Here is a 12990-nt window from a genome sequence, read left to right as displayed (position 1 = left end):
CAGACTCCACCACTACATCCCTGTATAACCAGACTCCACCACTACATCCCTGTACAACCAGACTCTACCACTACATCCCTGTATAACCAGACTCCACCACTACATCCCTGTATAACCAGACTACACCACTAAATCTACATCCCTGTATAACCAGACTAAACCTCTAAATCTACATCCCTGTACAACCAGACGCCACCACTACATCCCTGTACAACCAGACTCCACCACTACATCCCTGTACAACCAGACTCCACCACTACATCACAGTATAACCAGACTCCACCACTACATCCCTGTACAACCAGACTACACCACTACATCACAGTACAACCAGACTCCACCACTACATCCCTGTGCAACCAGACTCCCTCACTACATCCCTGTACAACCAGACTCCACCACTATATCACATTATCTCCAGACTCCCCCACTACATCCATGTACAACCAGACTCCACCACTACATCACAGTATAACCAGACTCCACCACTAAATCTACATCCCTGTACAACCAGACTCCACCACTACATCCCTGTATAACCAGACTCCACCACTACATCCTATTATCTCCAGACTCCACCACTACACTACATCCCTTTATCTTCAGACTCCACCACTACATCCCTGTACAACCAGACTACACCACTATATCACATTATGTCCAGACTCCCCCACTACATCCATGTACAACCAGACTCCCACACTACATCCCTGTACAACCAGACTCCACCACTACATCACAGTACAACCAGACTCCACCACTACATCCCTGTACAACCAGACTCCCTCACTACATCCCTGTACAACCAGACTCCACCACTATATCACATTATCTCCAGACTCCCCCACTACATCCCTGTATAACCAGACTCCACCACTACATCAATTCATATCCAGACTAAACAGCTACAATAATTTATCTCCAGACTACATCACTACACTACATCCCTGTACAACCAGACTCCACCACTACATCCCTGTACAGCCAGACTCCACCACTACATCCCTGTACAATCAGACTCCACCACTACATCCCTGTACTACCAGACTCTACCACTACATCCCTGTATAACCAGACTCCACCACTACATCCCTGTACAACGACTCCACCACTACATCCCTGTATAACCAGACTACACCACTAAATCTACATCCCTATATAACCAGACTACACCACTAAATCTACATCCCTGTACAACCAGACTCCACCACTACATCCCTGTACAACCAGACTCCACTACTATATCCCTGTACAACCAGACTCCACCACTACATCCCTTTATCTCCAGACTAAACCACTACATCCCTATATAAACATACTACACCACTAAATCTACATCCCTGTACAACCAGACTCCACCACTACATCCCTGTACAACCAGACTCCACCACTATATCCCTGTATAACCAGACTCCACCACTACATCCCTGTATAACCAGACTACACCACTAAATCTACATCCCTGTACAACCAGACTCCACCCCTACATCCCTATATCTCCAGACTACACCACTATATCCCTGTAAATCCAGTTTCCATCACTACATCCCTGTATAACCAGACTCCACCACTACATCCTATTATCTCCAGACTCCACCACTACATCCCTTTATCTCCAGACTCCACCACTACACCACGTCCCTGTATGACCAGACTCCACCACTACATCCCTGTACAACTAGACTACACCACTACATCCCTGTACATCCCACTACATCCCTTTATCTCCAGACTCCACCACTACATCCCTTTATCTCCAGACTCCACCACTACATCCCTGTACAACCAGACTCCCTCACTACATCCCTGTACAACCAGACTCCACCACTACATCCGTGTACAACCAGACTCCCCCACTACATCACAGTACAACCAGACTCCCTCACTACATCCCTGTACAACCAGACTCCACCACTATATCACATTATCTCCAGACTCCCCCACTACATCCATGTACAACCAGACTCCACCACTACATCCCTGTACAACCAGACTCCACCACTACATCCTTTATCTCCAGACTACACCACTACATCTCTGTACAACCAGACTCCACCACTACATCAATTTAAATCCAGACTAAACAGCTACAATAATTTATCTCCAGACTCCACCACTACATCCCTGTATAAACAGACTACACCACTACACTACATCCCTGTATAACCAGACTCCACCACTACATCCCTGTATAACCAGACTCCACCACTACATCCCTGTACAACCAGACTCTACCACTACATCCCTGTATAACCAGACTCCACCACTACATCCCTGTATAACCAGACTACACCACTAAATCTACATCCCTGTATAACCAGACTAAACCTCTAAATCTACATCCCTGTACAACCAGACTCCACCACTACATCCCTGTACAACCAGACTCCACCACTACATCACAGTATAACCAGACTCCACCACTATATCCCTGTACAACCAGACTCCACCACTACATCACAGTACAACCAGACTCCACCACTACATCCCTGTACAACCAGACTCCCTCACTACATCCCTGTACAACCAGACTCCACCACTATATCACATTATCTCCAGACTCCCCCACTACATCCATGTACAACCAGACTCCACCACTACATCACAGTATAACCAGACTCCACCACTAAATCTACATCCCTGTACAACCAGACTCCACCACTACATCCCTGTATAACCAGACTCCACCACTACATCCTATTATCTCCAGACTCCACCACTACACTACATCCCTTTATCTTCAGACTCCACCACTACATCCCTGTACAACCAGACTACACCACTATATCACATTATCTCCAGACTCCCCCACTACATCCATGTACAACCAGACTCCCACACTACATCCCTGTACAACCAGACTCCACCACTACATCACAGTACAACCAGACTCCACCACTACATCCCTGTACAACCAGACTCCCTCACTACATCCCTGTACAACCAGACTCCACCACTATATCACATTATCTCCAGACTCCCCCACTACATCCCTGTATAACCAGACTCCACCACTACATCAATTCATATCCAGACTAAACAGCTACAATAATTTATCTCCAGACTACACCACTACACTACATCCCTGTACAACCAGACTCCACCACTACATCCCTGTACAACCAGACTCCACCACTACATCCCTGTACAATCAGACTCCACCACTACATCCCTGTACAACCAGACTCTACCACTACATCCCTGTATAACCAGACTCCACCACTACATCCCTGTACAACCAGACTCTACAACTACATCCCTGTATAACCAGACTCCACCACTACATCCCTGTATAACCAGACTACACCACTAAATCTACATCCCTGTATAACCAGACTAAACCTCTAAATCTACATCCCTGTACAACCAGACTCCACCACTACATCCCTGTACAACCAGACTCCACCACTACATCCCTGTACAACCAGACTCCACCACTACATCACAGTATAACCAGACTCCACCACTACATCCCTGTACAACCAGACTCCACCACTACATCACAGTACAACCAGACTCCACCACTACATCCCTGTGCAACCAGACTCCCTCACTACATCCCTGTACAACCAGACTCCACCACTATATCACATTATCTCCAGACTCCCCCACTACATCCATGTACAACCAGACTCCACCACTACATCACAGTATAACCAGACTCCACCACTAAATCTACATCCCTGTACAACCAGACTCCACCACTACATCCCTGTATAACCAGACTCCACCACTAAATCCTATTATCTCCAGACTCCACCACTACACTACATCCCTTTATCTTCAGACTCCACCACTTCATCCCTGTACAACCAGACTACACCACTATATCACATTATCTCCAGACTCCCCCACTACATCCATGTACAACCAGACTCCCACACTACATCCCTGTACAACCAGACTCCACCACTACATCACAGTACAACCAGACTCCACCACTACATCCCTGTACTACCAGACTCCCTCACTACATCCCTGTACAACCAGACTCCACCACTATATCACATTATCTCCAGACTCCCCCACTACATCCCTGTATAACCAGACTCCACCACTACATCAATTCATATCCAGACTAAACAGCTACAATAATTTATCTCCAGACTACACCACTACACTACATCCCTGTACAACCAGACTCCACCACTACATCCCTGTACAGCCAGACTCCACCACTACATCCCTGTACAATCAGACTCCACCACTACATCCCTGTACAACCAGACTCTACCACTACATCCCTGTATAACCAGACTCCACCACTACATCCCTGTACAACGACTCCACCACTACATCCCTGTATAACCAGACTACACCACTAAATCTACATCCCTATATAACCAGACTACACCACTAAATCTACATCCCTGTACAACCAGACTCCACCACTACATCCCTGTACAACCAGACTCCACCACTATATCCCTGTACAACCAGACTCCACCACTACATCCCTTTATCTCCAGACTAAACCACTACATCCCTATATAAACATACTACACCACTAAATCTACATCCCTGTACAACCAGACTCCACCACTACATCCCTGTACAACCAGACTCCACCACTATATCCCTGTATAACCAGACTCCACCACTACATCCCTGTATAACCAGACTACACCACTAAATCTACATCCCTGTACAACCAGACTCCACCCCTACATCCCTATATCTCCAGACTACACCACTATATCCCTGTAAATCCAGTTTCCATCACTACATCCCTGTATAACCAGACTCCACCACTACATCCTATTATCTCCAGACTCCACCACTACATCCCTTTATCTCCAGACTCCACCACTACACCACGTCCCTGTATGACCAGACTCCACCACTACATCCCTGTACAACTAGACTACACCACTACATCCCTGTACAACCAGACTCCACCACTACATCCCTTTATCTCCAGACTCCACCACTACATCCCTTTATCTCCAGACTCCACCACTACATCCCTGTACAACCAGACTCCCTCACTACATCCCTGTACAACCAGACTCCACCACTACATCCGTGTACAACCAGACTCCCCCACTACATCACAGTACAACCAGACTCCATCACTACATCCCTGTACAACCAGACTCCACCACTATATCACATTATCTCCAGACTCCCCCACTACATCCATGTACAACCAGACTCCACCACTACATCCCTGTACAACCAGACTCCACCACTACATCCTTTATCTCCAGACTACACCACTACATCCCTGTACAACCAGACTCCACCACTACATCAATTTAAATCCAGACTAAACAGCTACAATAATTTATCTCCAGACTCCACCACTACATCCCTATATAAACAGACTACACCACGACACTACATCCCTGTATAACCAGACTCCACCACTACATCCCTGTACAACCAGACTCTACCACTACATCCCTGTATAACCAGACTCCACCACTACATCCCTGTATAACCAGACTACACCACTAAATCTACATCCCTGTATAACCAGACTAAACCTCTAAATCTACATCCCTGTACAACCAGACTCCACCACTACATCCCTGTACAACCAGACTCCACCACTACATCCCTGTACAACCAGACTCCACCACTACATCACAGTACAACCAGACTCCACCACTACATCCCTGTACAACCAGACTCCCTCACTACATCCCTGTACAACCAGACTCCACCACTATATCACATTATCTCCAGACTCCCCCACTACATCCATGTACAACCAGACTCCACCACTACATCACAGTATAACCAGACTCCACCACTAAATCTACATCCCTGTACAACCAGACTCCACCACTACATCCCTGTATAACCAGACTCCACCACTACATCCTATTATCTCCAGACTCCACCACTACACTACATCCCTTTATCTTCAGACTCCACCACTACATCCCTGTACAACCAGACTACACCACTATATCACATTATCTCCAGACTCCCCCACTACATCCATGTACAACCAGACTCCCACACTACATCCCTGTACAACCAGACTCCACCACTACATCACAGTACAACCAGACTCCACCACTACATCCCTGTACAACCAGACTCCCTCACTACATCCCTGTACAACCAGACTCCACCACTATATCACATTATCTCCAGACTCCCCCACTACATCCCTGTATAACCAGACTCCACCACTACATCAATTCATATCCAGACTAAACAGCTACAATAATTTATCTCCAGACTACACCACTACACTACATCCCTTTACAACCAGACTCCACCACTACATCCCTGTACAACCAGACTCCACCACTACATCCCTGTACAATCAGACTCCACCACTACATCCCTGTACAACCAGACTCTACCACTACATCCCTGTATAACCAGACTCCACCACTACATCCCTGTACAACGACTCCACCACTACATCCCTGTATAACCAGACTACACCACTAAATCTACATCACTATATAACCAGACTACACCACTAAATCTACATCCCTGTACAACCAGACTCCACCACTACATCCCTGTACAACCAGACTCCACCACTATATCCCTGTATAACCAGACTCCACCACTACATCCCTGTATAACCAGACTACACCACTAAATCTACATCCCTGTACAACCAGACTCCACCCCTACATCCCTATATCTCCAGACTACACCACTATATCCCTGTAAATCCAGTTTCCATCACTACATCCCTGTATAACCAGACTCCAACACTACATCCTATTATCTCCAGACTCCACCACTACACTACATCCCTTTATCTTCAGACTCCACCACTACATCCCTGTACAACCAGACTACACCACTATATCACATTATCTCCAGACTCCCCCACTACATCCATGTACAACCAGACTACACCACTACATCCCTGTACAACCAGACTCCACCACTACATCACAGTATAACCAGACTCCACCACTAAATCTACATCCCTGTACAACCAGACTCCACCACCACATCCTTTATCTCCAGACTACACCACTACATCCCTGTATAACCAGACTCCACCACTACATCCGTGTACAACCAGACTCCCCCACTACATCACTGTACAACCAGACTCCCTCACTACATCCCTGTAAAATCAGACTCCACCACCATATCACATTATCTCCAGACTCCTCCACTACATCCATGTACAACCAGACTCCACCACTACATCCCTGTACAACCAGACTCCACCACTACATCACAGTATAACCAGACTCCACCACTAAATCTACATCCCTGTACAACCAGACTCCACCACTACATAATTTATCTCCAGACTCCACCACTACATCCGTGTACAACCAGACTCCCCCACTACATCACTGTACAACCAGACTCCCTCACTACATCCCTGTACAACCAGACTCCACCACTATATCACATTATCTCCAGACTCCCCCACTACATCCATGTACAACCAGACTCCACCACTACATCCCTGTACAACCAGACTCCACCACTACATCACAGTACAACCAGACTCCCCCACTACATCCCTGTACAACCAGACTCCACCACTACATCCCTGTACAACCAGACTCCACCACTACACTACGTCCCTTTATCTCCAGACTCCACCACTACATCCCTGTATAACCAGACTCCACCACTAAATCTACATCCCTGTACAACCAGACTCCACCACTACATCCTTTATCTCCAGACTCCACCACTACATCCCTGTATAACCAGACTCCACCACTAAATCTACATCCCTGTACAACCAGACTCCACCACTACATCCCTGTATAACCAGACTCCACCACTAAATCTACATCCCTATATAAACATACTACACCACTACACTACATCCCTGTACAACCAGACTCCACCACTACATCCCTGTACAACCAGACTCCACCACTGCATCCCTGTACAACCAGACTCCACCACTACATCCCTGTATAACCAGACTACACCACTAAATCTACATCCCTGTACAACCAGACTCCACCCCTACATCCCTATATCTCCAGACTACACCACTATATCCCTGTAAATCCAGTTTCCATCACTACATCCCTGTATAACCAGACTCCACCACTACATCCCTTTATCTTCAGACTCCACCACTACATCCCTGTACAACCAGACTACACCACTACATCCCTGTACAACCAGACTCCACCACTACATCCCTGTACAACCAGACTCCACCACTACACCCCTGTACAACCAGACTCCACCAATACACCCCTGTACAACCAGACTCCACCACTACATCCCTGTACAACCAGACTCCACCACTACACCCCTGTACAACCAGACTCCACCACTACATCCCTGTACAACCAGACTACACCACTACATCCCTTTATCTCCAAACTACACCCCTACATCCCTATATCTCCAGACTACACCACTATATCCCTGTAAATCCAGTTTCCATCACTACATCCCTGTATAACCAGACTCCACCACTACATCCCTTTATCTTCAGACTCCACCACTACATCCCTGTACAACCAGACTACACCACTATATCCCTGTAAATCCAGTTTCCATCACTACATCCCTGTATAACCAGACTCCACCACTACATCCCTTTATCTTCAGACTCCACCACTACATCCCTGTACAACCAGACTACACCACTACATCTCTGTACAACCAGACTCCACCACTACATCCCTGTACAACCAGACTACACCACTACATCCCTTTATCTCCAAACTACACCACTACATCCCTATATCTCCAGACTACACCACTACATCCCTGTACAACCAGACTCCACCACTACATCCCTATATCTCCAGACTACACCACTACATCCCTGTACAACCAGACTCCACCACTACATCCCTGTACTACCAGACTCCACCACTACATCCCTGTACTACCAGACTCCACCACTACACCCCTGTACAACCAGACTCCACCACTACATCACTGTACAGCCAGACTCCACCACTACACCCCTGTACAACCAGACTCCACCACTACACCCCTGTACAACCAGACTCCACCACTACATCCCTGTACTACCATACTCCACCACTACATCCCTGTACTACCAGACTCCACCACTACATCCCTGTATAACCAGACTCCCCCACTCCACCCCTTTATCTCTAGCTCTCAGGGGACATCTAATGGCTGGGTATGTCTAACACAAGGCTCCATGACAGAATATATGAGCTATACCCATTAACATGGACTATAACTCCTGACTGTTCGTGTCTCCAGAACTATTTCACAGCACTGTATCTCCAGCTACAGCACTCAATCTGCTGACTGACTGACTAACGACTTCATCTGTGTGCTCCGTTTCACAGTGCATACTAAACGAGCAGCAAGAAGCCTCTCTCTACTCACTCAGAGCCCATAGACACAGTCACACACACACACACACACACACACACACACACACACACACACACACACACACACACACACACACACACACACACACACACACACACACACACACACACACACACACACACACACACATACATACACACACATACATACATACACACACACACACACACACTACTACTCACTGCTGAACTCCCTGCGGCGGGCCCGGGCCCTCCAGGGCCGGTTGCGGATCCAGTGCAGCCGTCTAGACAGTTCCATGGCCTGGTGCCAGCAGTGTGCCGTGGTCCTAGTCATTCACCATCACCCGGTGCTCCACGCTGCCTCATCCCAGAGACAGGAGCTCATCCCTGGGATGTAGTGGACCGTTTCAGAGCCTGTCCCTGGCAGTCTCGGGTGCTGGAAAAGCTACCTGCTAGGATATGAAGCTGATATGGATCTCCGAGTCAGACTGACTGACTGGCTGGTCGGTCTGCTTGTTTACAGCCAGTTCTGGCGCTACCAGGGAGTCTAGTGAGAACACTGTGATGGTGTGGATGGTCTCTCAGCTCTGTCTTTAATTCATGAGTCAGTGGAACCCAACTCCCTGGGCTGGGCGGGAGGCTCAGGGACACAGAGAGAAACACACCCACTCCCCAGGCCTCAGCACCTATCGACGGGCTGCATCTGAGACAAGGAGAGGAGTTGCACACCCTGCTGAAACGTGACCCACTACCATCCTGTACAAACCTGAAGGGAGGGGTTAGGACAAGAGAAAGAGCAGTCATGCAAACACACTCATACTGACTCATACACACAAACACACTCATACTGACTCATACACACAAACACACTCATACTGACTCATACACACAAACACACTCATACTGACTCATACACACAAACACACTCATACTGACTCATACACACAAACACACTCATACTAACTCATACACACAAACACACTCATACTGACTCACACACACAAATGCACTATACAGGACCTACTGCACTGTCATCACAAATAAACACAGAAGATCATCTTCAGGGCTGAATAACAACAGACGAGTTGACATGTACCTTGCCTACAACCCAATGACCATGCAAATCCATCATGTGGTTGCTTTGAGATGTATGTTGCACTAGAGGGACCTCTAGTGGATGACCCTGTCATTGCATGTCATGTATCATCACTTCTTATACTGTAACTAAGCCTAGTTTTGCAAGCCATACTCAGAGGCTCCATACGTCTGGCTGGAAAGACAAAAATAGAAAGTTGGTATCAATATCAAAAAGCATGACACTTCCAGTGTCTCTGCTCAGCTTCAAGTCATTCAAACATCTCTAAAACACATCTCAGAACTGTCTATTTTCACATCTTTATTTCATTTTAATTCCACGTCACGCATCTGAATTATTTAATACCACAAAGTATATCCCTTTTCATTGTAAAGCTTGTTCATTTTCATTTGGTGCACTGTACACGTCTCCATCATAAAATCTAACTAATACAAATGGAACAAAGCAGACTGACAGTAAGACTCAAACTGGAATAATGACTCAACATGTACACATCAACAGGACCATAACAGAACCTCTACTAGGAGTGACTAGAACTTGACCGTCAATGGACCATATACTGTAGATAGATACAATAAGCCACAACATATTGACCACAACCAGCTGTATAGGATTGAATGGCAAGACTGTAACATGGACAACTTGAGCAAACGGAATTGGAATGCAATGAAAGAATGGAATGAGAACGCTTCAGTGAAATGATCTGAAGGATGAAGTGATGGGTATAAGGGACTGGTATGAGAGGAACAACTTCAAGGACACACCACCATAACCTAATCTGAAGGATGAAGTGATGGGTATAAGGGACTGGTATGAGAGGAACAACTTCAAGGACACACCACCATAACCTAATCTGAAGGATGAAGTGATGGGTATAAGGGACTGGTATGAGAGGAACAACTTCAAGGACACACCACCATAACCTAATCTGAAGGATGAAGTGATGGGTATAAGGGACTGGTATGAGAGGAACAACTTCAAGGACACACCACCATAACCTAATCTGAAGGATGAAGTGATGGGTATAAGGGACTGGTATGAGAGGAACAACTTCAAGGACACACCACCATAACCTAATCTGAAGGATGAAGTGATGAGTATAAGGGACTGGGAGGTAGGTTTCCATGTGCACCGTGCAATGCATTTGTTTGACATTAACATTTAGACAGTAACATGCTGACTAGACTGGGCGCCCACAACCATTCTGCATCTCCCACGTAATACATCTTGTGCATTACAACCACATAGAAGGCTGCACAATACTATCAAAAAATAGCCTCCATTTGATCTGACAGATCACACATTTACAAAAAGTGAAAACCATTCTCTGTCTATTATATACAGTATAGTATTATATACAGTATAGTATTATATACAGTATAGTACTATATACAGTACAGTATTATATACAGTATAGTATTATATACAGTATAGCATTATATACAGTATAGTATTATATACAGTATAGTCCTATATACAGTACAGTATTATATACAGTATAGTATTATATACAGTATAGTACTTAGAAATATGAACCAGTGACAAGCTGTACACCATGTTAGAGATTAAATTAAAATCGAGTTGAAATTCAGAAGTTTTCAAACACCCAAATATAACATTCCTACTAAAAGATCCCAGTGCACCAGTACTAAAGATTGAGACAGAAATGCCTATGTTGTTCTGTAAAGTGATGGTCCTTTTAAAGTGATGATCGATCATTGTGAAGTTAAACTTTAGACATGCAAAGGAACATGCTTTACACATACTGTGCATTCGAAACTATTCAGACCCCTTGACCATTTAGACATTTTGTTACCTACCAACCATATTCTAAAAAGGATTAAATAAATAAAAAAATCCTCATCTATCTACACACAATACATTTTTGCAAATGTATTAATTTTTATTTTTACTTAACCTTTATTTCACTAGACAAGTCAGTCAAGAACAAATTCTTATTTACAACGACGGCCTACCAAAAGGCATCAGGCCTCCTGTGGGGACGGGGGCTGGGATTAAAAATTCTAATATAGGACAAAACTCACATCATGACAAGAGAGACACCACCACACTACATAAAGAGAGACCTAAAAAAACGACAGAGCATGGCAGCAACACATGACAACACAGCATAGTAGCAACACAACACGACAACAACATGGTAGCAGCACAAAACATAGTACAAACATTATTGGGCACAGACAACAGCACAAAGGGCAAGAAGGTAGAGACGACAATACATCACACAAAGCAGCCACAACTGTCAGTAAGAGTGTCCATGATTGAGTCTTTGAATGAAGAATGTGACTGGCAGAATGGGTGTTGTATGTGGAGGATGAGGGCTGCAGTAGATATCTCAGATGGGGGGGAGGGAGGCCTAAGAGGGTTTTATAAATAAGCATCAACCAGTGGTTCTTGTAACGGGTATACAGACATGACCAGTTTACAGAGGAGTGCGGTGATGTGTCCTATAAGGAGCATTGGTGGCAAATCTGATGGTAAATGAATGGTAAAGAACATCTAGCTGCTCGAGAGCACTCTTACCTGCTGATCTAGAAAATAATTTTCCATAATCTATGGGTAGGATGGTCATCTGAAACAGGGTTAGTTTGGCAGCTGGGGTGAAAGAGGAGCGAT

General features: G+C 45.7%; 1 protein-coding gene across 2 annotated transcripts in view; it reads right to left on the bottom strand.

Annotated features, from left to right (window-relative positions):
* Positions 1 to 9846, bottom strand: part of LOC139392268 (rho family-interacting cell polarization regulator 2-like) — a 144006-nt gene extending 134160 nt beyond the window's left edge. Inside the window, exon 1 of one of the 2 annotated variants that reach the window (XM_071140132.1) lies at positions 9480 to 9846. In XM_071140132.1, the coding sequence (XP_070996233.1) occupies positions 9480 to 9591 (112 nt within the window). In that variant the 5' untranslated portion in view covers positions 9592 to 9846. The remainder of the gene's footprint in view (positions 1 to 9479) is intronic. The other variant, XM_071140130.1, reaches the window with a different exon arrangement.
* Positions 9847 to 12990: the final 3144 nt, after the last annotated feature.

Source organism: Oncorhynchus clarkii, chromosome 32 (genome assembly GCF_045791955.1).
Source record: "Oncorhynchus clarkii lewisi isolate Uvic-CL-2024 chromosome 32, UVic_Ocla_1.0, whole genome shotgun sequence".
Lineage (NCBI taxonomy): Eukaryota > Metazoa > Chordata > Actinopteri > Salmoniformes > Salmonidae > Oncorhynchus > Oncorhynchus clarkii.
The sequence above is the reverse complement of the archived record's forward strand: the minus strand, read 5'-3'. Positions and strand labels throughout refer to the sequence as shown.